General features: G+C 45.1%; 1 protein-coding gene across 4 annotated transcripts; it reads left to right on the top strand.

Annotated features, from left to right (window-relative positions):
• Nucleotides 1-4,168: 4,168 nt before the first annotated feature.
• cep68 (centrosomal protein 68) lies at nt 4,169-27,191 on the top strand. Of its 4 annotated transcripts, none has more exons than XM_007892314.2 (6): nt 4,169-4,193; nt 18,254-19,780; nt 22,961-23,083; nt 23,469-23,565; nt 24,354-24,499; nt 27,132-27,191. In XM_007892314.2, the coding sequence occupies exons 2-6, from the start codon at nt 18,266-18,268 to the stop codon at nt 27,177-27,179; spliced, it is 1,929 nt and encodes a 642-aa protein (XP_007890505.2). In that variant the 5' UTR covers nt 4,169-4,193; nt 18,254-18,265; the 3' UTR covers nt 27,180-27,191. The 4 variants fall into 4 exon arrangements, with proteins under 4 accessions (XP_007890505.2, XP_007890504.2, XP_007890503.2 ...); XM_007892313.2 differs by lacking the exon at nt 4,169-4,193 and adding an exon at nt 12,547-12,703; XM_007892312.2 differs by lacking the exon at nt 4,169-4,193 and adding an exon at nt 12,547-12,692.
• Nucleotides 27,192-27,673: the final 482 nt, after the last annotated feature.

A 27,673-nucleotide genomic window follows, 5' to 3' on the forward strand; every position in this document is an offset into this window, starting at 1 on the left:
GTTTGTCAGCTTTCTCTAAATCCCTCCCCACCCCGAGCATCAATGTCATTTTACAATGTTGGGTACCCAACACTTGACACAGCACTCCTGATGGATCTATAAAAGATTACGATAATTTGTTTCAACTTACATTTTTATGTAGCACATTTCACGTCGGGAGAATGTTTCAAAGCACTTCACAGGATTTACTGTGCAGTTTAATGACTGTGTATTTTGTAAATAAACACAACAACCAATTTGCACATAGCAATGCCCCACAAACAGTTATGAAGTGAGCGCCCAATTTTATTTGGGGAATTGTTGGCCAGGACACTAGGAGAAACTCTCTTGTCTTTTCAAATAGTGCCATGGGACCTCAACTTCAGTTTAACATCTCATCTGAGGGACAGCACCTCTGACAATGCTAGCACTGCGCTGTGCTGTCATCTTAGATTATGTCCTCAAGCTCCCGACATGGGAATGAACCAATAACCTTCTAATCCAGATGCATGAATGCTACTAACATCTGCAGCGAATGTCGCCTGTGACAGTAATAGTACAGTTGTGTAGAGTAGCTGCTGGCTGTACAGTGCACTGTTGTGTAACACTCACTGAGTTATCAGCATCACTTTGATGGAGTCATCATTTGTTGTTAGTTATTCTGTGCACGCGCTTGTTTGTGTGTTATGGAGAGCAGCAGTTGCTAGGAGTATCATTTGGAGCAACACGTTTCTCAATGTGGAAAATAATGATGCAGACAGAACCCTTGTTGGCTTGTTCCAGATTCAGTTTGGCTTTGCCAGCTATTAAGCCTGTGGGTTGTTTTCACCAAGTGGCCCGATACTGTATAATGAATTGTGTGAAGTTGAGACAGAGTGGCAGAGCTTAAAAAATGTTAATGCCATTATTTGCACAATAACTTGCTCCCTAATGGTTGGCATCCTTACCAGATACTGCTGTTAGAGATATTCCCTTAGTTTTTTCGTTGAATGAGCCTTTTTCATGAACACTGTGCAGCCTGGCCAGGAACAGAACAGAACTTTCAATGGGAGACTGTAGAGAATTAAGTTGCTTGTGCATATTAATTCAGCGACTCTGGGGCTACATCCATTATTCTCCACGACTTAATATGTTCAAGTATTATTTTGTGTTCCATGTTTTGTGCACCATTTTATTTTATTTCTCTCATTTTTTTAATTGTATTCTCCAGCCAAGAACAGAGCAAGTTTGTAATGCAGTTTGGGCTTCGCAGGTGCACTCTTTAGTCGGCCTTTAAGGGGCTGCATCATTCCCTTAGAAAAAGGTTTTTGCTCATTCACTTACTTAAGGCTATTTGTGGGACAGTGCTGTGTGCAAGTTGACTGTGCTGTGTTTGCCTACAAAACACAGTTACAGGATTTTGCAGTAAATCCTGTGAAGCACTTTGAGAAGTCTGAATGATGTGACAAGATATTTGTTAGGTCAGTATATTAAGGGATAGGAGGCAAGGGTAATTGGTCTTGTCATACAGATCAACCATGATCTTATAGAATGGCAGAACAGGCTCGAGGGGCTGAATGGCTTACTCCTACTTCTATGTTTCTAAGCGCTTCAAGACGCTACCGCACACGATGGGTGCTATATAAATGCAAATTGTTGTTGTACAATAAAAAAAGGATTATTATTATTATGAAATGCAAGAATTATTATTAATAATAATAATACATAACACTGTGAGCTCAAACTCCACTTATAGCTTTTCCATCCAACTGTTAATTTTTTTTTTAATCTAGAATAAAATTTACCAGAATCTAGGTTGACATTCCAGCGCTCTGCTGGGGATGCACCACATTGTCAGAAGTTCCTTCCTTCATATGAGATATTAAACCAAGTTCCTCTCTGCCTATTCAGGTGGACGTTAAAGATCTTTTGACATTACACAAGAGAGAGCTCTGGAGTGTAAGTGAATTAAGGGCTGTGATATCAGCAAAACAAAATCCAATTGAATGAAGCCACAGAGAGAGAGAGAGAGAAAGAGAATGAGAGAGAAAATAAAAGGCTGGTTAAAAAAAGAAAAAGTTGGAGGCCGGCGAGAGAGAGAGAGAGAGAGAGAGAGAGAAAGGTTAGAATATTGTTGTACTTAGAATACTGTAGACAGTAAAATTCCTGATTGAAGACATCTTTGATCAGCACTGACGTTGATTTTGATTTTATGTGGTGATCATTTGTCAACACGTTCCACAAACAGCCATGGAGCAATTGACCAATTTTATTTAGAGGATTGTTGGTCAGGACATCAGGAAAGAGAAAGCCTTCTCTTTTTGAATAGCGCGATGGGATTTTTAACCCAAACAGGCTGACAGAAGCTTGGTTTACCATCTCATCTGAATGTCAGCACCTGTGACAATGCAACATATCCCCTGGAATGTCAGCCAGGGGACATAAAATATAAACTCAAAAATCCAATTTGCAGCTTGAACTCACAACCTTCTGACTCAAGTGCGAGGGAGCTACTAACTGAGCCAGGCTGACACCTAATTATCTGTGTGTCTCCCTTTTAAATATTTCAAATTGTTTCTGTTTCTATGCCCTTTTAGGGCAGCACATTGCACATTCTTATAACCATATTAAATAGCACATGAAAAAGATGCCCGCACCACCACTCCCCCCAAAAATACATACACACGAGAAAAAGATTAGAGATTAGAAGGAATGTAGTGTTTCCTATCATGTACTGTCCTGGGAACGACAGCACTGGTAATGCCACGATGATTAAAATTAGCAGATCAGATCAGCGCAGGCTCATCAATCTGACAGATGTCTCTTTGGTTCTTGACTGTGTGAGATCAAAGAGGAGCTGGATTGGGTTTAGGCTTATGAAGCTGACAGTTTACGAAGTGCATACGCATTTAGCAATGTGTGGGTCAATTGTGAAATGTACTTCACCTGGACTTATTATTTCTGAAGCATTTCCTTGCACGGAGGGTTGTAAAGACTTGGAACACTCGCCCCAGGAAACTGTAGACGCAGATTCATAGCGGTGTTTAAAGGAGACCTAGATATGGCAAATAGGTTGGGGTTAATAGATCTGGCACAGACTCAATGGGCTCAATGAATTCCTTCTGCTTCTGTTAAACTCCAGCAGTTACCTCAATGCTTCATCTAGAGTGCCCTAAGACTTGGCTCTTGTCAACCTGCGCCTAATATTCTCTGGAATCAGGCAACCTGGGTGCATCCCTCCAGGGAGAGAGTGCACCTTCATTCCAGGGGAATTTCTATGTATAAGTGGCATACGTAAAGGGAACTCTCAGTCAGTGCAATGCTAGGGGCACTATAAAAATGCAAGTTGTTGTTATTGCTGTTAGTCACCCGGCTGAACCAAATAAAAAGAAAGTGCAAAAATCTCCCGACAACAGTATCACTGGTTGTTCAGCAGAGAGTCTTGTTCACCAGAGGACTGAGATAAGTCTAAATGTGCTGAAAGAGCTGTGGGTGAATAGAAGAGTTTGAAGCAAGCTGCTGTTGGTAAATAAGCCGTGAGCTCCGCTAACCTCTTTTTGGAGACTGCCTTGTGAATTTGCAATTTGGAGTCTTTTGAAGGAGTCCCCATGAGAACTAACAAAGGAATCCGTGACTGAAAGGAAAAAAAGTTTTTTTAGGTGTTCCTTGGCTAAAAAAAATGTTGTTTAGCCGATCAAGTCTGACTGACCAGTTTTTTAGATCTTGGCAGATCTATTTACCCCAACCCCCCATTGTATCTATGTCTCCTTTCAACAAGTGTTTTTAGCTAAATGTGTTCCAATCAAAAGTAAATGTGAACAAGGTTTAAAGTACTGGAACATGACTGGAATCCTTGACATTTTGCAATGTAGTATTTCTGTGCCCACAAAATCAAAAGCCACCGGTATTTTGTGAAATATTTGGGTAAAAGTTCAATGCTTTCTGTGCGCAATTGGCTGCAGCATTTCGCCTACAAAATACACAGTCACTTTACAATATATTCTGTGAAGTGCTTTGTATGTCAAATGCAAGGATTATTATTATTTCTCACGCTCATAAAAATTAGCGTTCTAGGAAATACTTTGAAGAATAATAACACATTATTAATCTCTGTCTATTTGTTTCATCAACAGGCTCTCTCCCTGGAGGGAAGCACCCTGGTTGCCTAATTCCAGAGAATATTAGGCCAGTTTGGCAAGAGCCAAGGCTTGGGGCACCCCTAAGGGAGCATTAAGGTAACTTGGTAACTTGCAGCATGGATACAGAACTGGCTGGGAGAAAAAAAGCAGAGAGTGGTGGTGAACGGTTGTTTTTCTGACTGGAGTGAAGTGTGCAGTGGTGTCCCCCAGGGGTTGGTATTGGGATCACAGCTGGTTTTGATCTATATAAATAACCTGGACTTGGGTACAAGGGGTACGATTTCCAAGTTTTCAGATGATACTAAGCTAGGAAAAGTAGTAAACAGTGAGAAGGATAGTAGCAGCCTGCAAGAGGACATAGACAGACTGGTAAAATGGGCAGACACGTGGCAGATGAAGTTTAATGTGGAGAAATGCAAAGTGATACATTTTGGGAGGAAGAATGAGGAGAGGCAATATAAGATAGATGGTAAAATCTTAAAGGGGGTGAAGAAACAGAGAGACTGGGAGTTCGTATAAGTAAATCTTTGAATGTCACAGGACAGGTAAATAAAGCTGTTAAAAAAAAGTATACGGGATACGAGGCTTTATAAATAAGGGTATAGAATACAAAAGTCAGGAAGTTATAATGAACCTTGATAAAACACTGGTTAGGCCTCATCTGGAACACTGTATTCAGTTCTGGGCACCACACTTTAGGAAGGATGTCAAGGCATTGGAGAGGGTGCAAAGGAGATTTACCAGGATGGTACCAGGAATGAGGGACTTCAGTTATCAGGAGAGGCCAGAGAAGCTGGGATTATTCTCCTTGGAGCAGAGAAGGTTAAGAGGAGACTTAATAGAAATTTTCACAATTATGAGGGGACTCGATAGAGTGAACAAGGAGAAACTATTTCCACTGGCGGGTGGGTCGGTAACCTGAGGACATCGATTTAAAATAGTTATTAAAAGAAACAGAGGGGAGGTGAGGAGAAATTTTTTCACACAGCGAGTTGTTCGGATCTAGAATGCATTGACTGAAAGGGTGGTGGAAGCCGATTCGATAACAGCTTTTAAGAGAGAAGTAGATAATTATTTGAGGAGGACAAGTTTGCAGGACTATGGGGAGAGAGCGGGGGAGTAAGATTGATTTGGATAGCTCTTTTCAAAGAGCCGGCACAGACGCGATGTGCTGAATGGACTCCTGCTGTGTTGTATGATTCTATGAACTGATGGAGTTTAATTGAAGCAGAAAACCATCACCATGTTTAAGAGGAGTATCCAAACCAAACTAAGAATTCCACGCATCCCACCTACACATGGAAATGCCAGAGGGGTTTATTGGAAGGGAATGCACACTCTCTCCCTGGAGGCCTTGGGACGTCCTCCCAACGTGAAAGGCGCTCTATAAATGGAATATTGTTGTCTTGTTGTGGATGCATCCTGCTTACCTAATTCCGGAAAGTATTAGGCACAAGTTGGCAAGTGCCAAGGCTTGGGGACCCGAGAGTGTGCGTTGGGATATTGCTGAAGTCTAACCATCTAAAACCGCACAGCTTGCCATTGAGAGCACTGCCTGGCAAACTTTCCCTCTGTTTGTCCAGCTAGGCCCCCCTACCTGTTAGGGTTTTGATTTGCAGGGTTAACAGGAGCTGAATGGGAAGGTCCCTGCTCCAGTGTCTGGTCAGCCCTGCCAAGTCACGTCGATGAGCCAGGCTGGCTGTACTGTCATCAGCAGTGCCCTGGAGTACTGCAGATCCTCCTCAGCTCCAAGGAGATCCCGCTTATCTCCCCCCCAACCCCCCCAAGTAGAGCTGTCATTAATTTGATGAACCAACAAAGGTGGGTTTAGGGTTTTTCGGCATTATTTGTGGGATCGTGCTATGGGATCTTTAAATCTTCATCATCCACCTAATCATTTTCCAGGGGTAATAATTCCTCCAAAATTAATTGGCTGCCGCCTTTTGCCCACAAAATATATAGTCAATTCACTTTACGTTATATTCTGTGAAGCGCTTTGAGACGTCTCAATGACGCAATAAGGTGTATATCATAGAATTACATAAAATTACTTAGAATATACAGACCAGAAACAGGCCATTCGGCCCAACTGGTCTATGCTGGTGTTTATGCTGCACATGAGCTCCTCCTGCCCTCCCTCAACTAAGCCTATCAGCATAACCTTCTATTCCTTTCCCTCACGTACTTGCCTAGCTTCCCCTTAGATGCATTTATGCTATTCGCCTCAGCTACTCCTTGTGGTAGCAACTTCCACATTCCCGCCACTCTCTGGGCAAAGAAGTTTATTCTGACTTCCCTATTTGATTTATTGATCAAACGCAAGGATTATTATTGTGGGACCTTGATTTAATGTCTCATCCGAATGACAAGAATTAATCATACTTGGGTTGATTTTGATGCTTTTGGACCAATTTATCCGTACACGACCTTAACCAGTGGCAAGAAAATGAAGTGCACCACGGAAACCGGCAATGAACCAACCAGTCATTAGGTTAAGTTTGACCTCAGATGCCACCTCAGCCTGTTAGATGTAACTGCAGCACAAGTACAGTCTGAAACTATGCTCAATCTGACACCGTCCCGTTTGTGCTCCTTTACGCTGCAATAACAAGTCAGATTAGGGCTGAGATCCCAGCAAATGGACTTCATGTACAGTGTAACTCACCCACACTCTGCCAGTCTATTACCACAGGCAACACCATCTGAACAAATAATTACAGATACAATACCAGCAACAACAACAATGCTATTTATATAATGCCCTTCACACCGGGTAGTGTCTCGGAGCAGCTAACGCTGGGGGAACTTGACGCTATGCCGGGAAGAGAGCGGAGGTGACCGTAGCTACATTGAAAGAGAAAAGTCTTTAGGTCCGATCTGAAGATGGGCAAAGAGGCAGACTGGCAGAAATACACATTGGGAGATTATGTACTTATGTATGTATGCACAGACTGCTCACATCCCACTCCTTTACTCGCCCTCTTCGCTCAGCTGGCTCCGGCCTTCTACACATCTCTCGTCTCCTCCGCTCCACCATTGACGGCTGTGCTTTCAGTCACTGAACCCCAGAACTCTGGAACTCTCTGCCTCAGAGACACTGAGAAATACACTGAGACACTGAGAGTCTGTGAGCCATGATCTGTACTCATATATGCTCAGTCTCTGATTAGTCTGTGTCTCTGGTCAGTCTCAATGTCTCAGTGTGTGTCAGTCTCAGTGTCTCAGTGTGTGAGTGTCTCAGTGTGTGTCAGTGTCTCAGTGTGTGTCAGTATCTCAGTATGTGTCAGTGTCTCAGTGTGTCAGTGTCTCAGTGTGTGTCAGTGTCTCAGTGTGTCAGTGTCTCAGTGTGTGTTGATCTCAGTGTCAATCTCAGTGTGTCAGTGTGTGTCAGTCTGTGAGTCAGTGTGTGTCAGTCTATGTGTGTCAGCCTCTGTGTGTCAGTCTGTGTGTGTCAGTATGTGTGAGTGTCTGTGTGTCAGTAAGTGTGAGTGTCTGTGTGTCAGTGTGTGTGAGTGTCAGTGTGTGTGAGTGTGTGTGAGTGTCTGTGTGTCAGTGTGTGTGTGTGTGTCAGTGTGTGTGAGTGTTTGTGTGTCTGTGTGTGTGTGTGTGTGAGTGTTTGTGTGTCAGTGTGTGTCAGTAAGTGTGAGTGTCTGTGTGTCAGTGTGTGTGAGTGTCAGTGTGTGTGAGTGTCTGTGTGTCAGTGTGTGTCAGTGTCTATGTGTCAATGTGTGTGTCTGTGTTTCAGTGTGTGTGAGTGTCTGTGTCTCAATGTGTGTGTGTCTGTGTGTCAGTCTCTGTGTGTCAGCCTCTCCTCCCCACTCGACACTCTTGCCCCCATCACCTCCCGTACTGTCTCCTACTCTCGCTCCTCCCCCTGGTTCACCACCCACCTCCGCTCACTGAAGAGCCAGGTGCGGGCCGCTGAACGCACCTGCCTCAAATCTGGCCTAACGGTCCACCTACAAATCTGGCTGGACCTCCTCAAAATCTACCGCTCCACTCTAGCCTCGGCCAAATCGTCCTTCTACTCCAGGATAATCCTGGAGGCGAAGAACAACCCCAGGCTACTGTTCTCTACCGCATCCCAACTCTTCCGTCCCCTCCGCCACCCCGCGCAGGTCATCTCCTCCAACCTTCACTGCGAGGAGATGCTGGATTTCCTTGAATCCAAAATCAAGGGAATCCGCTCCGCGGTCACTTCCCCTCCAACTTCCACCCACCACCCACCCCTTCCCTCCCACACTCCGACTCCTACCCATCCTCCCCTACACACCTTCGTACCCGTTTCCCCACCCTCTGTCACCAAACTCATCCTATCCCCACCACCTGCTCCCTTGACCCCATCCCCACTCCACTCCTTATCTCTCAGCTCCACCTCCTTGCCCCACATATCACAGACATCATCAACCTGTCCCTCTCCTCTGGCTCTGTTCTCATTCCCCTAAAAACTGCCACCATCACTCCCACTTTGAAAAAACCCTCCCTTGATGCGTTGCAGCTATCAAGCTACCGGCCCATCTCCAACCACCCCTTCCTGTCCAAGGTCCTTGAAAAAGTTGTCGCCTCCCAACTGCGCTCTTTCCTCTCCACCCAGTCATTATTCGAACCCCTTCAGTCGGGTTTCCGTGCTGCCCATAGCACAGAAACTGCCCTCTGGTCAAGGTCACCAATGACATCCTGACCATCTGTGACCAGGGCTCCCTCTGCCTCCTCGTCCTCCTCGACCTATCGGCAGCATTCGATACGGTCGACCACGCTATCCTCCTCCATCGCTTGTCCTCCCACCCCAACCTTCAAGGCCCTGTCCTTGAGTGGTTTCGGTCGTACCTCTCCCACCGTCTTCACTTTGTCTCCACGAATGGTTTTTCCTCCACCCCCGCACTGTCTCGTGCGGTGTCCCTCAGGGCTCTGTCCTCGGTCCCCTCCTCTTCACCCTCTATATGCTCCCCCTTGGTGACATCATCCGCAGACATGGGGTTAACTTCCACATGTATGCGGATGACACCCAACTCTACCTTTCCTCCTCTACCCTCAACTCCACGACCACCGATGTCCTGACAGCTGCCTGTCCGACATCGAGTCCTGGACGAGAGACAACTTTCTTCAGCTCAACGTGCGCAAAACTGAGGCCCTCCTGATTGGCTCACGTCAGCGCCTCCGCACCTCAGGCGCTGACACCATCAGCATCCAAGGCTGCACTCTCCACCTCTCAAAGCCAGTCAGGAACCTCGGGTTCTGTTCGACCCTGAGCTGTCCTTTCTCCCCCATATCCGCGCCACAACTGGCACCGCCTTCCATCACCTCCGGAATGTCGCCAGACTACGGCACTACCTCACCCCTCACGCTGCTGAAACTCTGGTCCACGCCTTTATCACCTCAAGGCTGGACTATGGGAACTCTCTCCTCGCCGGCCTTCCCGGCACCTCCCTCCACAAGCTGCAGGTCATTCAGAACTCTGCAGCTCGTGTACTGTCCCGCACCAGGCTTCGGGACCACATCACTCCCACCCTCGCTCGCCTCCACTGGCTCCCCATCCCCCAGAGGATTGAATTCAAGATCCTCATCCTCACCTACAAGGCCATTCACGGCCTTGCTCCCTCCTACCTCTCCGACCTACTATCCCCCTACCTACCTGCCCGTACCCTCCGTTCCTCTGGCTCCGGTCTGCTCCACGTCCCCCGCCCCAACCGCCCTACCATCGGTGGTCGGGCCTTCAGCCTCTCAGCCCCGAGGCTCTGGAACTCCATCCCCCAGTGCCTTCGCCGCTTCCTCCCTTTCCTCCTTCAAGGCCGGTCTCAAGACCTTTCTCTTTGACCGTGCCTTCAGCTCCCCTCTCGACTCTCTACCCCCTCCTCGCTCCCTCCCTTCCCTCCCCTCACCCTGACCATTTCCCCTCTGCTCGGGTCCCGACCCAACTGTCCAGCGCCTTGGGACGTCCTCCCAATGTGAAAGGTGCTCTATAAATGAAATCTTGTTGTTGTTGTTGTATGAGTGTCTGTGTGTCAGTCTGTGTATCAGTGTGTCAGTGGTGTGAGTGCCTGTGTGTGTCTGTGTGCGTCAGTGTGTGTGTCAGTGGTGTGAGTGCCTGTGTGTGTTTGTGTGTGAGTATCTGTGTGTCAGTGTGTGTCAGTGGTGTGAGTGCCTGTGTGTGTGTGTCAGTGTGTGTGTGTGTCAGTGTGTGTGTCAGTATGTGTGTGTGTGTGTCAGTGGTGTGAGTGTCAGTGTGTGTCAGTCTCTGTGTGTCAGCCTTTGTGTGTCAGTGTCTGCGAGTCTGTGTGTTAGTGTGTGTGTCTGTGTGTCAGTGTGTGTGAGTGTCTGTGTGTGTCAGTGTATGTGAGTGTCTGTGTGTGTCAGTGTGTATCTGTGTGTCAATGTGTGTGAGTGTCTGTGTGTCAGTCTCTGTGTGTCAGTGTGCGTAAGTGTCTGTGTGTCAGTGTGTGTGAGTATCTGTGTGTCAGTGTGCGTAAGTGTCTGTGTGTCAATGTGTGTGAGTATCTGTGTGTGAGTCTCTGTGTGTCAGTGTGCGTAAGTGTCTGTGTGTCAGTGTGTGTGAGTATCTGTGTGTCAGTGTGTGTTAGTGGTGTGAGTGCCTGTGTGTGTGTGTCAGTGTGTGTGTGTCAATGTGTGTCTGTGTGTGTGAGGGTCTGTGTGTGTGTGTGTCAGTATGTGTGAGTGTGTCAGTGTGTGTGTGTGTGAGTGTGTGTATGTCAGTGTGTGTCAGTCTCTGTGTGTCAGTTTGTGTGTATGTGTGTGTCAGTTGTGTGTGTCTGTGTGTGTCAGTGTGTGTGAGTGTCTGTGTGTATCAGTGTGTGTGAGTGGGTGTGTGTCTGTGTCAGTATCTGTGTGTGTGTGTCAGTGTCTGCATGTGTGTCAGTGTCTGTATCAGTGTGTGTGTGTGTCAGTGTCTATCTGTGTGTGTGTGTCATTGTGTGTGTGTGTCTGTGTGTGTGTCAGTATGTGTGTGTCAGTGTCTGCGTGTGTGTGTCAGTGTCTGTGTGTGTGTGTGTCAGTGTCTGTGTGTGTGTGTCAGTGTCTGCATGTGTGTCAGTCTGTGTGTGTCAGTGTCTGCGTGTGTCAGTGTGTGTGTGTCAGTGTGTATGTCAGTATCTGCGTGTGTTTCAGTGTCTGCGTGTGTCAGTGTGTCAGTGTCTGCGCGTGTGTGTGTCAGTGTCTGCGTGTGTCAGTGTGTGTGTGTCAGTGTCTGCGTGTGTCAGTGTGTGTGTGTCAGTGTCTGCGTGTGTCAGTGTGTGTGTGTCAGTGTGTATGTCAGTATCTGCGTGTGTTTCAGTGTCTGCGTGTGTCAGTGTGTGTGTGTCAGTGTCTGCGAGTGTGTGTGTCAGTGTGTGTGTGTCAGTGTGTGTGTGTCAGTGTGTATGTCAGTGTCTGCGTGTCTCAGTGTGTGTGTCAGTGTCTGCGTGTGTCAGTGTTTGCGTGTCAGTGCTTGTGTCAGTGTCTGCGTGTGTCAGTATCTGTGTGTGTGTCAGTGTCTGCTTGTGTGTCAGTGTGTGTGTGTGTCAGTGTCTGTGTGTGTGTGTCAGTGTGTGTGTGTGTCAGTGTCTGTGTGTGTGTGTCAGTGTGTGTGTGTGTCAGTGTCTGTGTGTCAGTGTCTGCGTGTGTCAGTGTGTGTGTGTGTCAGTGTGTGTGTCAGTGTCTGCGTGTGTCAGTGTTTGCGTGTCAGTGCTTGTGTCAGTGTCTGCGTGTGTCAGTATCTGTGTGTGTCAGCATCTGTGTGTGTGTCAGTGTCTGCTTGTGTGTGTCAGTGTGTGTGTGTGTCAGTGTCTGTGTGTCAGTGTGTGTGTCAGTGTCGTGTGTGTGTGTCAGTGTGTGTGTGTGTCAGTGTCTGTGTGTCAGTGTGTGTGTCAGTGTCTGTGTGTGTCAGTGTGTGTGTGTGTCAGTGTCTGTGTGTGTGTGTGTCAGTGTGTGTGTGTGTCAGTGTCTGTGTGTGTCAGTGTGTGTGTGTGTCAGTGTCTGTGTGTGTCAGTGTGTGTGTATCAATGGCTGTGTGTCTGTGTGTCAATTGTGTGTGTGTCAGTGTCTGTGTGTGTGTCAATGTGTGTGTCAGTGTCTGCGTGTGTCAGGGTGTGTGTGTCAGTGTGTGTGTTAGTGTCTCTGTGTGTGTCAGTGTGTGTGTCAGTGTGTGTGTGTATCAGTGTGTGCGTGTATCAGTGTCTGCGTGTGTCAGTGTGTGTGTGTGTATCAGTGTGTGTGTGTCAGTGTGTGTGTGTATCAGTGTCTGCGTGTGTCAGTGTCTACGTGTGTTAGTGTCTGTGTGTGTGTCAGTGTCTGCGTGTTAGTGTGTGTGTGTCAGTGTGTGTGAGTCTCTCTCTGAGGGGAACAGTACAGCCGCAGCCTCTGACCCTGACTGTGGGACCCCCTGTTCCCACTCTGCGTGAGAGGCTCAGAGCAGAGGGAGGGAGGGCGGGAGCTTGAGAGGAAATGTGGGAGTGGGGTCACTTGATGACTGGATGCTTTCTTTCCTGTTCCTCTAGTAGCCGCTCCGCTAGTCGGCACCGCTGGGCGTGTGTTTCTGTGCAATTAAACAGATGCCAAGAGCGGCCAGAGGTTTGATGTGTCTGGACGGGAGGAGCAGCTGCTGTCAGTGAGATGTCTGTCTGTCTTGTCTGTCTGTCTGTCTGTCTGGTGGCTCGCACTGAGCCCGTGAGTGTCTGGGATCACAGACCTGATGACTGTAGTTGAGCAGCAGCCACTCCCTCCCTTTAATTTACACTCTCAGCATCTTGTCTGCTTTACGCGCGCACACAGACACACGCACACACTGAGCTCACATTCCTGCTGACAATTACTAACCATCGCAACAACACACAAACACCCCTCAGCATTGTGTGTGCGTGTGTGTGTGTGTTTGTGTGGGGAGGGGGTTAAGGGGAAGAGAAGGAAACTGGGCTTTGTTTGGAAGGGGAAGCCATGTGTCATTTGCGGAAAAAAATGTTAATTACTGTAGTTCCAGTGGGGGAGCCAGAGCTCGAAGCAGGACAGACAGGATGTGCTGAACATGGCTTCCCTTCCTTCTCCTGTGTCAAAACTTTGTATTAATTCGTAGATGGTGTGTTGGTTAGAGAGCTCGCCTCGCAAGCAAGAGGACCTGGGGCAACTTTCCTTACTCCTCCGTTTACCGAGCATTATTATTTTATAAGTTAAATTACTGTTTTTAGTTGACTGATGGATTCCTTTTCTGGGGGTAATAATTTGTTGTATAAAAAAGGATACGGTAATTTGGATACACAATCCACGACTGTTTGTGGGACACTGCTGTGCACAATTGGCTGCTGCGTTTTGCCCGTAAAATACACAGTCAATTCACTTTACAGTATATTCTGTGAAGCGGTTTGAGACGTCTCAACAACGTGATAAGGCGCCATATCAAATGCAAGGATTATTATTATGAATTCATCCTTTGGATGGGATATTAAACCAAGGTTCCGTCTGTGCCTTTTCAGGTATACGTTAAAGATCCTGTGGCGCTTTTTGAAAAGAGGTGGGAGTTTCCCTCTCCCGGTGTCCTGGTCAACAATCCCCCCCCCGCCAAATAACATCAGTCACTCACTTCATGGCTGTTTGTGGGACACTGCTGTACGCAAGTGGCTACCGAGTTTCGTCCACAAAATACACAGTCAGTCCACTTTACAGTATATCCTGTGAATGACGTCTCAAGGACGTGATAAAATCCAAGGATTATTATTATTGTGAAGCTGTGGCAAATGATGCTTCTCAGCATTGGCGGCTGAACCAGGAGGGTCTAACCCCCCCATTAAAACATTGGGAGACAGAAGTATATTTCCATAACTAAGGATCTACTAAGAATTGGATAATACTGTATATGTATGTATAGTGTAGAGATTTGAGTAAAGTAAATAAATAAAACCAACAGAAAAATAAACAGAGATATTTACCAACAGTTTCAACATTGACTTCAATACGGAATCTCTTCCTTAAATTAAATATGCACAGGTAGTTTCTCTGTTCTTTGTATCTCTCTCCTCCCTCGCTCTCTCTCTCTCGGCAGCCCTTGCTGTCACTGTCAAGCCCTCTGTTTTTATGTTGTTTCTCTCTCTCAGATAAGTGTTTCCATCACCTGTTTTGCATCGTGCAAAACCTCTCTCTGCTCCTTGTGCTTTGAAAAACTATTCCAAGTCTGGTCACCCCATTTGTCTGTTGAAGGTCAAGGTTGTGAATTTCAAAGAGCGAATTAATTTGTGGAAGGCGGGCGAGAGAGAGAGAGAGAGAGAGCGAGAACACCAACGATGTGTTCGATTTTACAGTAACCACACTCGTCTCGTTGTGTTAATGGGATTTCAGAGACCGAAAGGAAATGGTGATCTGTCTTCAATCTGTGAGCTGCCCTTCTAGCAGGGAGATTGTTAGTTGGCCAGGACCCAGGGAGAAACTTCTTTCTCTTATTGAATAGTGCCATGGAATCTTTAAAGTCCACCTGAACAGGGACCTCGGATTTAACGTCTCATCCGAAGGATGTCACCTCCAACAGTGGAGTCCTGTAGCTCAGTGGTTAGAGCACTCGCTTTGCAAGCGAGAGACCTGAGTTCAATTCCAGGCAGAGGGCGAAACCTTGGGCAAGTTTCCTTACACCACACAGAGCCTAATAATAATCCCTCCAAAACCAAAAACAATAATTAAATTGGTCATTTTCAATCTATGACTGTTTGTGGGACATTGCTGTGCGCAATTGGCTGCCGCGTTCGCCCACAAATATACAGTCAACTCACTTTACAGTATATTCTGTGAAGCGCTTTGGGACGTCCTCCCGACGTGAAAAGCGCTATATCAAATGCAAGGATTATTATTATTATTATTATTATTATTATAATGCAACAGCCCCCCCAGCGCTGCATTGGAGTGGCAGTTTAGACTATGTGATTCCAAGTACCGATGCGTTTTTTTTACCCACAACCTTTTGACTTAGAGGCGAGAGCGCTACCACTGAGCCAGGCTGGCACACAAAGGAACTAAAAACTAATATGTGAATTTTATACCCTCATTAGGACTGGTGATCTGTGTGGTGTTAAACTGGGGCATTTGGCTAAACAATGACAGGATTAGTACTATAATACTGAGAAAGGATCTGGTCAATAATCCACTGCTAAGATCTGCACAGTCTGTGAAACTCTCTCGCAAATAACATTAAAACAATCGCTCTTATTCTTATAGACATGTCACAGCAGGCTTCCATAGAAGATGAGGGGGAGGAGAAAACAGAGTTTAAAAGCAATTTAAATCTCTGACTGAGATCTCATTGTTATAGCCTCATAGCTGTGTCAGGGGTTGTGTGCGTCGCCAAGCTCAGAAATTCCACCCAAGTGTTGATTTACTCTGATTTCCTTAAGGAACAGCTCAGAGGTTGTACTTGGAGCAAGATTGGGTGTCAGCCTGATACAGTGGTAGCATTCTTGCCTCTGAATCAGAAGGCCATGGGTTCAAGCCCCACGTGGTGACTTGGAATCATATAGTCTTATAGTCTAACATTTTTGGCAGGTGAGCAGATGAAACGGAGGAGGGAGGGGGTTGGGATGAATCCTGCCCGCGGGCCACCAGTTGGACCACCCGGTTTAGGTTGACACTCCAATGCATTGCTGCTGAGGTGTTGGATTGTTAGGCGTTGCCGTTTTTCGAGTGAGACATTAAACCAAGATTCAGTCTGCCCGTTCAGGTGGATGGGATGCAATCCTGGCCAACAATCCCCATAATAAAATTGGTCACTCCGTGGCTGTTTATGGGATATTACGAAATGTTGGGCAAGTTTCCTTACTCCACATGCCTCTGTTTACCTAAGCAGTAAGTAGGAACCCAGTAAGTAGGAGTCGATTGATGGATCGCTTTTCCGCGGATAATAATCACTCAAAAAAACAATAATAATTTGGTCACTCAATCCACAGCTGTTTATGGGACACTGCTGTGCGCAATTGGCTGATGTGTTTCGCCCACAAATATACAGTCAATTCACTTTACAGTATATTCTGTGAAGCGCTTTGAGACATTTAGAAGACGTGAAAAGCGCTATATCAAATGCAAGGATTATTATTATTATTATGCAAACTGGCTGATGAGTTTCGCCCACAAAATGCATAGTCAATCCACTTTACAGTTGTCTTTGAGGGCTTATCATGATTGACAGGAATACCTGGACCTGAAACAACAACAACTTGCAATTACATAGCACCCTCACACAGGGTAGCGTCTCAAAGCGCTTAAGAATTCGGAATTTGAAATGACAGTATTCGGAAGTGGGGGGAGGGGGAGGAAACTTTTCTTGTGAGGGAAGGAGGAGTGAGTTGGCTTTTGACCTTGTAGTTGTTAAAATTTGAAACATTGCAAGAACGTGCTGTGTTATACAGTAAAACCCAAAGACTCTCTCCATTCTGTGCTCTGCTCCTTCCCTTCCCCTACCTTATAGCCAGCCTTGACAGCCATTGCTCAGAGGAGAGTCGTGCGTTCCCAATACATTCACCCTCGGTGTAAACACGGAGCATGTCCTGACTTGCATTGGTAAATAGCCAAAGGATCCCTGCAAAGCGGAACAATTGCCCTGTTATTTAGGAAAGAGAAATCTCTCCCGTCTCTTATTGTTTCAGTATTAGTATTAACATTCCGTTCTGTTTAAGAGCGCTGAGGGTGACTTATGTCTCAGTGCGATAAGGTTAAGTGCCAGAGCAGAGGGTTATTGCAGCTGACAGTGGAAAAGCTAAGTGGAAGCTGCAGTGTATAGTGACAAACGTTTTCTGCATGTCAGTATTTCACATGTCTGGTCAGACCAGACCAATTACTACTGAGTTGGGCGGTAGATGCTGAAAAACTTTACTGACCAGATTGTGACTTCTGTACAATTGTAACTGATCTCTCCCACGCTCTTAGTTATTTCGCTGTGTTGGGGTTTTTGAAATAGCTTCGAAATAGACTGATGGTGCAGCACTGTGGTGTCTGCTGGAGTGTGTGAGGACAGTTCGATGCAGCAATGGAGGCCAGTTGTTTGGTGAGTGTTTCAGTCTTCCAGTGCGTTGGGACGTCCTCCCAACGTGAAAGGCACTGTACAAATGTAATTTGTTGTTGTTGTCGTTGAGTCTGAGTCTCAGTGATGTGTGGTTCTAGAGTAGTTGCTAAAATTCAGGACGGTTGACACCCACCGCTGTTAGTAGAGCAGTGACTACTAACCTGGGAACCAGGTATTGAGAAAATATGCAGTGATTGATCTCTGGGAAAGATGCAAGTTCTCTTAGCTGTGAGAACTTTGCCATACATCCTGTTTCTTCGCTTTAGTGATAACCTCAGGAACCTCCCTGGAGAAAAGTACCTCCTTCTCACCAACTTCCTGCCCCCCACCACCAGACTAAATGAATGTGATGGCTCTGAATCCACATCTTATCCCAGTGTGGTGCTACATGGCTACTTTGTTTTGAGTTCAAGATTGCACAAAAGCGGAGATTCATTGTTCGCCTACAAAACGCATAGTCACTGCATTTTACAATATGTCCTGTGAAGCGCTTTTGCATTGGCATGTCAACAACAACAAATTGCATTTATATTGTGCCTTTCACGTCGGTGGGGACATCCCAAGGGACTGAACATTGAGATGTCTGCACCCGAGTTGTGGGTTGGGATCAGAGAAGGGTGGAGGGCAACGATGGTGCTAGAGCAGCTGGTATTCCTGCTGATATGAAAGGCACCAAATGTAAGGATTATTATGATATTATTATTGTAAGCTAGCCCCTGGGAGTGAGTCAGTGACTGTTGTGTGAGCTATTCTGATGTATATTCCGACAATGCAGTTTACGCTGTCAGGAGCTTTTTTCTGGAGAGCAGACGTCATCAACCTCGGATATTATGAGGTTTTTTTTCAACCCTTTTATCCCAATCCAAAGCCTGGAACATTTAACCTTACGTTGATGAAATTTGTGGTGACAGGCACCGATTTCTCTCACTCCCTTCACTTTATTCTTTCTGACCGGTGTGACCCACTGTAAAAAACACACAACAAGGAAACCTTTGAAAGTTGTGTACCACAGTATTCCTGGAGTTCGTTCTATTAATTACACTGAAAAACTATTTCAAGGTGTTTTCAAGAATACATGGAACTGTAAAGCCTAGCTGAAAACAAATATGTAATGAACCTCTCACTTTTGTTTCAGAAAGGAGCTGTTATGGAGGAGCACTTGCTAAGTACCAGATATTCCATCCCAATTGCCGACTGCTCAGCAACAGGAGTGCTTCCCCATCTGGGAGTCAGCGAGGAGGAGAAAAACCGTCTGCCTTGTGAATCTCCCCGGTCTTCGTATTCCGTGGCTTGCCTGAGCCCCTCAGCCCCTCAGACGTCCTGCAACCAGCCGGGCTGCAGAGTGGAATCGCCAAGACCCATAAGTCCTGATGTCTCTTCTCTGGCACCAGAACGCTACGGTACTGAGGAGGTTAGGCGTCGACTCAGATGCCCCTCCGCTCCAAGAAGCTGTACCTCGCTGGCTGCTTCCGTCTTCTCTCAGCAGTTGCCAAAAAGGGAGAGAACACCAAGCATCTGCGGTGCAAAGTTAACCGACCATCATTCATCAGACCAAATACTTAGTGACTCCTGGGCCTCTGCTCTCCCAAGCATTAAATGGCAGAACAGAAAGCAAACTGTCTACACTTCATCCTACACATCAGACTACTGGGCCTGTGCTCTCTCCACCACCTTTGTCCCACCTAAAGATCGGAATTCACCCGATTGGGACCCCGATGAGGAATACCAGGCATTGCTTGATTTTGCTTACCCCTTACGGCCCAGTTATTCCATCTCCAAGAATTCCTTAGACGACGATTATCTGGATTCTGGGATTGCGGCTGACAGCTCTTTGTCCTCGCTGTCAAACACGTTGACATCAAAGAGTGCCATGTCCCCCGCCTACCTTTCTACCGTCAACGATAGTGCCAACGGCACCTGGGACTGTGGAAGCTGGACACAAAGCAGGGATCCTCTCCCTGAATCCTCCAGTCCTTTGCATGGGTATGTCCAGCCTCCCTCCCACTTGATGTCCTGCAGGACTGGTTCTGCTCCGGTTTCCTTTGGGGAATGTTCTCCCATCAATAAAAAGCAGTTTTCAGCTAGTCTTCCCGACACTTCAGTCTCTGATGAGACATTGACCTCTCCTAGCGTTCTCTCCAAACGTTCGCTGGAAAAGTGTTCCAACCACAGTAGAGCGAGACCGACAAAACCCTATACCAGCTTGATACGCACCACACAGATCCTTCCCTTGCGTAGCGAATGGGGGAACGATGATGAATATCTGTCTCTTCCCATTCAGCTGAATGAACTGCAGGGGCTAGCTCAGCACCTAGAAAATTTCTCCCTGCATCTGGATGACCAAGCAGTCGACGTGAGCTACACGAAAAAGGAGATCGATGAGGAAACGTCAAGTTTGGGGATTCAAGGTGGCGCGGAAGATCTTGAGATGAATGACGAGAGCAGCAATGGTGACTATCCCCCACAGGGCTGCCTACAGCGCAGCACTCCTGCAATCCAGCACCCAGATCCGGAGTGTCAAGATACAATTACGGAACTGGAAAAGGCCTCTGGCTTAATAAACAGGTTGTGCAGGCAGCCCGGTCCGCCATCGGAGGCCAACCAATGGCAAAGTCCCATTGAGGAGCAGGAGCACGACCAATCTCTACTGGTTCACATTCAGGTAAACCTCAACAACGCTTGAGCTTTGACCACCAAATGCGGTGTGTTTTTAAGTGGTACGAGACACTGCCCCGCTATATAAATGCAAATTGTTGTTATTGCTCCTCACATACAATTTTATTTTGGTCAGCCGGGTGTCTGACACATGTGGAAACCCATCACCGTGCTCAAGAGTATCCAAACCAAACTGAGAATTCAAGGCATTCCCACCTACACATGAAAATTCCAGAGATAGCTTGTTGGAATGGAATGCACACTCTTTCCCTAGAGGGACCCAAGGCTTGGGGACCCCAGAGTGTGGGTTGGGATACTGTTGGAGTCTAACCAGCTAAAACCGTAGAGCTTGCCATTGATAGCATTGCTGGGGCATGTGGCCACTGACTTTCCAGACCCATGGTTCTCAAATGCGCCAGACCCTGGGGGGAGAGGGTATGTGCGAATGTGGAGTGCAGAAAGTAAATTGGTACAGATGTTTCAGAAGCTGGAAAAGCACTTAATGATACATAATTATTTATCAATTTTAAAAAAATTATGTTTAATTTAGGTAAAAGGAAAAGGTGAGAATTGAATTGCTATTATCACCAGTTATCCCATCATGTTTTTATAGGGTTTTTTTTCTAAGACTCAGCATCCTAAAATTGTGTTGTACAAAACATTGCCAATCCCTGTGTCGCCTTTGGGGAATGTTCTCCCATCAATAAAAAGCAGTAAATACCAATTAGTCTATGTAAATTCCAATCCCTGTATTAAATGTATTAAGTGGAGGTGAGGACATCACAGGCTTCCAATGGAAGGCTGAAATTACTTTCACTGACAAAATGTCAATTTCTACTCCTCAAAAAATTATTCCTCACCAGAACTAATCTACAAGTAACAATCGTGTCAGAAGCAAAATGTATTTATTGATTCCATTATATGATTTTTGCAAATGTAATATTGTTAGGAATTTATTTTAAGGCAGGTACTATATCATCTCAAAATCATGCTGCCGTATTCCTCTTTTAACAAATTTCTGGAAAACTTCTCTCAAAATATAAAATACCTGTTTGAGGTAAAAAATGTTTTCAGTGGTTTTCCACACTTACTTTGTTTGGTGAAAATATTTGTGTAGTATAACTAAAATGTCATTGAGTGATACAAATTAATTTTGGTCTTCGAACCAAGGTTGTGGGACTTAGATTGAATCAATTCCATTTCATAACCCACTGCTCTGCTTTTTGGTGTGCAGCCTTTAGTTTTCTTCACACAGAATTTATATTTCTTTGTCTGATTTTTAGAACTGTACACATGCATAAGTGCAATAGGCATTAGGATACTATAAAAAGTAGGAAGATAAGATACAAGGTACCTACCAATGCAGAAAATCAGCATAAATCATAAATTACACCATCATACTCATATTGTACATTATCCAATGATCACTAATACAGATTAGTTCCGGATCATCATTAAGGAAACTAATTTTGAGTCCTGTAGTGCAGTGATTAGTGTGCTCGTCTCGCAAGTGACAGGACCCGGTTCAATTCCCGGGAGGGGCGAAACCTCAGGTAGGTTTCCATACTCCACACGACTCTGTTTACCCAGCAGTAAGTAAGAACCCAATTAATTGTTAGTCAATTGGCGGGTCGCTCTAAAGATAATAATCCCTCCAAAAAACAATGGTCACTCAATCCACAATCAATCCAGTATTCTGTGAAGCTCTTTAAGACGTCTTTACGATGTGATAAGATGCAATATGAAATGCAAGGATACATGAAGAGGAGGGGGTGGAAATCCAGAGAAGAGAAAAAAAATCAAGAGAAGCGGAGAATTCGAGAGGATTTTTTTTAATCAAGAGGAGATGGGGGTGATCCAGAGGAGAGAAAAAATCCTCTTGATTTTTTTCTCCTGTGGATTTTTTTCTTCTTTCTTCTCTGGATTTCCCTTTTTTTCTTCGCCCTCTCGATTTCCCATTTTTACTTCTTTCTCTTCTGATTTCACCCTTTTCCCTTCTTTCTTCTCTGGATTTCATTTTTTTCCCTCTATTGTCCTCTGGATTTTTCCTTTTTCCCTTCTTTCTCCTCTGAATTTCCTTTCCCCCCCTCTATTCTCCTCTGGACTTCCCGTTCCCCCCTCTATTCTCCTATGGATTTCCCTTGTTTCCCTTTTCTTGTAGTTCAAGCACACGTTGGCTCTGCTGCAGTGAAGGGAGATTTTTTTTGGTCAGCCGGGTGTCTGACACATGCGCAAAGAATATCCAAACCAAGCTGAGAATTCCATGCGCCCATCTACATGTGGAAATTCCAGAGTAGGATTGTTGGAATGAAATGTACATAAAGTCTCCCTGGAGGAGCGCATCCTGGTTACCTAATTCCGGAAAATATAAAGCACAGTTAGGCAAGAGCCCAGGCTTGGGGACCCCAGAGTGTGCTTTGGGGTAGTGCTGGAGTGTAACCAGCTAAAACTGCATAGCTTGCCATTGATAGCACTGTCTGGCAAGCGCTCTCAGACCACAGCTCTCAGGGAGCGCTGTGAGGGCAGGCGGCGTGTGGGAGGTCGGTTATGCGCAGCCTGAGGCCACCAAAACAAAATTCTTGAGAGTCACTTATCTAGAGGAGCCTGTTTAACTCCTCGAAGCTCAATCTGAAGACTTCTTGGCACCTCTTAGCATTGTGCAAATGCTTTCCGACTCCTTTGAATATTGCACATACTGTATATAGACAGAGCAAGGCCTCAGGTTAACCCATTCAAACTCAGCAAGCTCACAATCCCTCACATTCATTCCTACCACTGATATTCAACATGGAATTCCTAGCATTATTCTGGAAATGAGAACGACCTCTATTCAAATTAATTATCGTAACAATAATCGTCACATTTGAAATTAGTTTGTTTTAATTTTTAATTGCATTTCTTTTTTCTAAGCTAAGAACAATTCCAATAACGTGTGCGAGTATGTACATATACATACAATAGTCAAATCCGTCTTCAACAACTGCTCAGGGGACTGGGCCAAAGTAGCCTTTATATAAGGGGGGCTCTGAGAAAGGGTTCATTAGTATGCAAACTGGGCTGTCCAAGAGTGCTTGTCAAGAATAACAACAAAATTACATTTGTTAACAGAGGGTGGTTGCTGAATGGAGGTTTGAGCAGGTTTGACTGTATGTTACATATAGATGAGCATTTGTTTTTTTTCATCTAGAATTTCAGCGGTAAACTGGAAGAGCTTGTCCAGTGGTTACGCACAGTCGCTGAGACAACAGAGCACTGGATACCACCAGAGCCTGAGATTGAAAGTATCAAGTCGTCTCTGAATTTGTGTATGGTAAGTTCCTTTTCTTAATACTTTATTCTTAAAAGTTAGTTTCTTAAACATTTGATGCAATTATTAATAATCCTTACGATTGATATAATTCCTTGTCACATCTTCAGAGAATATACTGTAAAATTAATTATGAAATACAATTATTGACATAATTGATTTGAGTATTTAGATACATCAGAACCGAGACACAACTGCGATTGCCAGTTAGCTGTTTGTTTAGAATGGTTCACTCACATCCTGTTGTCGTGTTTGTGTGTGTGTGTGTGGCGGGGGGGGGGGGGGTAAGGCTCAGCGAGTTAGATTCCTCAGAGATAAGGCTGGAAATCCCAGTTTCTTGAAAGTAAAATTTGCCTTACAGTTTGAGTGCTTTATCTCTTATTTACAGGCGTTTAAGACTGATGTCAATGAACACCGTGGGCTGACTGAGGCAGTGCTGAATTGTGGTGAAGTTCTGCTCCAGTCAATGACTTCCACCACCCCAAGTGAGTGTCTGAGGAAAGGAAACTGCACCTTAATGTTTTGTACTTTGATTTTAATTGAATTCGCATAATAATAGTATTATTAGTAGTAGTAATATTAGTATTAATATTACTACTAATAGTAAGATGTCTCAAAGCGCTTCACAGGGTATATGGTAAAGTGGATTCACTGTGTATTTTCTGAGCAAAAATGCAGCCAGTTGCCCACAGCAGTGTCCCACTAACAGCCATGGAGTGAATGACCAATTTTATCTGAGAGATTGTTGGCCAGGACATCGGGAGAAACTCCCTTCTCTTTTTAAATTGTGCCGTAGGATCTTTAACCCGAACAGGCAGACAGGGCCATGGTTTACCGTCTCATCGGAAGGACCGCATTTCCGACAATGCCACCAGATCACCAGCGCTGCATTGGAGTGTCATCCAGTCCTGACATGGGGCTAGAACCCAGAACCTTTTGACTCGGAAGCGAAAGTGCAACCACTGCATCAGATAGACACATGCTAACACTGTCACAAATTATTATCCAATGGGGTTGACCATCCTTTGGCATATCACTCAAGTGATCCATTATTCACATACGAGTTTTGACTTAGGGTGGGGTGGTAAGGGATCACAGCCCAGTCTGATCCTATCCTCAACCCACATCCAGACAAGACGGTCTCTAAACAGCACAAGTTTTAACAAGTCTGATTTGATGGTCACTTTTGCACATATGTTTATGACCAGAATGAAGTGCTGGGGCAGGGAGGTTAAGCTGCAGACTCACAGAGCTATGCATTTCTCTTATATAGTTCTCAAGGACACCCTTGGATTGATCGCAAACCAATCAGCAGAGCTGGACCGACACTCTAAGCGTCTGTACTCATCCATTCTTCCTGCCATGGATATTGTGAAGAATGAACTGGAAACTGACACCTCCAACAAACAGGCATTGCAGGTAAAACCTGCCTTTGATCATCCACAAATAGTCAAAACATTTTATTAGTATTTTCCTTTGCATTGTCAATGCTTTCTAATTTCTAGCTACTTCATAGTTAACAATGGTAGAAGCTATAACGTCTAAACACCCTACAGTGGTTCATGTTTCTGTAAATTGCGGCGGAGGCCAATTTGTGGATAGCAGTTCTCCACGAACAGCTGTGAAGTGAATGATTTATCTTACCTGGAGAATTGTTGGCTAAGGCCAACTATGAGAAACTTTTTTTTAATATAGTGAGATCTTTAAACGTCCACTTGAACAGGTATCATCTCTTTCGAAGGACAGCATTTTCAACAATACAGCACTTTATTGGAGCATCAGATTAGCGAGCATAAACTAATGCACATTGATGGTGCAGAACGTACTTACCTTTATTCTGCAGCTGGTTATGCTATGTGGGTTGGGAGTGTGCGATACAGCCAATCTCCATCCAATTAAATAAGTTACTCTTTCCACACTCAGCACCTTAACGAGCAGCTCTGATATAAAGGGCAATTTACCCAATAAAAATTGATTTTCTGTAAAACCTCTTAATTTGCATTGATAGTTTTTTTAAATTAAGATCAAACTACCTTTGTAATGCATTATCATTGAGTAGCAGCAGTCGGACAGGCTTTAGTTTACTGATCCTGAGGTATTACATTGCAACAACAAATTACATTTGTATAACATTTTTCACATCGGGAGGACATCACAAGGCACTGGACCGTCAGTGTTTCGGACCCGAGCTGGGGGTTGGGATCAGGGAGGGTGGAAAGGAGTGTAATTGAAAGTAAGGTTAAAGAGAAGGTTCTTGAGATGGGTCTTGAAGCTGGCAACGGAGGGGGCGAGGCGGAGTTAGGGACTGCAGGATGGTGTTCCAGAGGGTGGGGGCAGAGTGGCAGAAAGCCAGCTCACCAATAGTGGGGAGGGCAAGGTGGGGAACGTGAAGCAGGCCAGAGCAGGCAGGATGGTAGGTGGTTAGGAGGTCACAGAGGTAGAGGGGCGCAAGGCCTTGGATGTTTTGAAGATGAGGACCAGCTATCCTCTGTGGGATGGGAAGCCAGGCATGTTCGGGCGAGGATGGAGGTGATAAGGTCACGGAGCCTGGTGCGGGAGAGGACACGGGCTGCAGAGTTCTGGATGATCTGCAGCCTGTGGAGGGAGGAGTTGGGGAGGTCGACAAGCGAGGAGCTTGCATGGTCAAGCCTAGACGTTATGAATGAGCGTTTGAAGGTTTCAGCGGCCTGTGGTGTGAGACAGTGATGGAGCCGGGTGATGTTGCAGAGCTGGGGGAAGGCAGAGTGGGTCATGGCACAAATGTGGGGTAGAAAGGATAGTTGAGGGTCAACCAAGACACCAAAGGTTCTGGTCTGGCTTAGCAATGTGGAATATGCATCTATGGATGGTGATGCTGTCAGCGCCTGAGGTGAGGAGGCGCTGACGTGAGCCAATCAGGAGAGCCTCGGTCTTGTTGACATTCAACTGACAAAAGTTAGCTCTCATCCATGACTTGATGTCTGACAGACATTCTGTCAGGACAGCGGTGGTCCTGGAGTCAAGGGTGGAGGCAGAGAGATAGAGTTGGGCGTCATCTACTGTACAAGTGGAAGTTGACCCCATGTCTGTGGATAATGTCACCACGAGGGAGCATCTAGATATTGAAGAGGAGGGGACCAAGGACAGAGCCCTGAGGAACGCCGCATGAGATGGTGCGGGGGCTAGAAGAGAATCTGTTTGTGGAGATGAAGTGGAGGTAGTGTGAGAGGTAACTATTGTTAGGACAAAATTCTGCTGGTGCGCTGACTGCCAGTAACATAGAAGTGTATAGAAGAACATGCTTGCAATAGGGAATCATTTATCTTTTTCAAAGGCTCACTAAAATCTTCATAAATTTTATAACTTAGATTTGAAGGAGCTGCTGCCAAGAATCTATTTAACAAAGACATTAAGCTAAGAGTTAGTAGTGGTGGCTTCATTCTTTCATTACAACATCTACAAGTCTCCAGTGGTATATAACTTTGCAGTAACCCATGAATGTGTCGTTTATCAGGTCTTAAATTGTGCGACATGATTGAGTTGGTCTCCAGGTGGCTTTTTTATTGCTTAAACATCAGATACTCAACTTTTACCAGAATACAACGTTTTACATTCTTTCATTTGGTTTGCCCATATAATTGATACGGTTCTATTCATCTTGACTTAACTTTTGTGAATGATGTATAATTCAATTTTAAAATTATCTTGCATCATGCACACACAGAAAAACAGATATCTTAGAGTATCAAGAAGTCAATTAAAATGACAGGCTCAGGTACTGAATATCTGTTTGGCTCAGTTGGAAATATTCTCACCTTTGGGCACAAGGTTGTGGGGTTCTATTTCAGGAGTTTGATATGATCAAGTTATTGATCTAAACAAAGCATTTACAATCTGGAGTTAAAAATATAACTGCACACAAAATCAAGGGGTTCCAGACATTTACATTAGTGTTAATCAGCCAAACTAGAAAGGGATGGCAAAACCATTCATATGTCCATTTGTAATTCCTTTGGTTATTTTCTATGATTAAATAACTGCAACCATTTCAATTTTAAATATTGTTTTCCAGATGGGCGAGATGAAAGATGGCACTGACAAGATGCATGAAGCCATATGAACTTGAATCATCATTCCAGATTTAAGACAGATATGTATTTTTCTGCAGTTTAGAATAATGATTTTTTCAATCAAGTTGTATTGAACTGCATATTTCTCAAAATCTTTCAACCAACTGAAGCAATTAAGCACATATAAACTGCAGTTCAGTTTGTCATTTCTTCAGTTTATGCACTGCACTAGGACAGTATTCAGGATCTTTGGTTGTACTACCACTGGTGCCAATTTCAACTATTGTTAAATTCAGAGCACAAGTCTGAATCCAAAAAGCCAATTTTTTAAAAAAATCTAATAAAAATGGTTTAACCAAGTGTTGAATATTTTGCACTGTCTGGAACAGGAATACAGATGCTATAAGCTTCGCAACCTCTTTATTTTAGTCCCCCTATTTCCAGTGCCATACAGCAAAAGTAAGATTCTCAAATCCAGTTGGATGTACATGGGTTAGCATCTAACCCAATGGCATGTTAAATGGCCGTTCCAATGGTACACATG

The sequence above is a fragment of the Callorhinchus milii genome, unplaced genomic scaffold, assembly GCF_018977255.1.
Source record: "Callorhinchus milii isolate IMCB2004 unplaced genomic scaffold, IMCB_Cmil_1.0 Scaffold3, whole genome shotgun sequence".
Lineage (NCBI taxonomy): Eukaryota > Metazoa > Chordata > Chondrichthyes > Chimaeriformes > Callorhinchidae > Callorhinchus > Callorhinchus milii.

Bases quoted from the DNA above. Each gene is read 5' to 3' on its own strand.
- cep68 (XM_042333675.1), top strand. The intron at 19,781-22,960 runs GTAAACCTCAAC...TTTTTCATCTAG, and splicing joins CTCTACTGGTTCACATTCAG to AATTTCAGCGGTAAACTGGA. The intron at 23,084-23,468 runs GTAAGTTCCTTT...TCTTATTTACAG, and splicing joins CGTCTCTGAATTTGTGTATG to GCGTTTAAGACTGATGTCAA.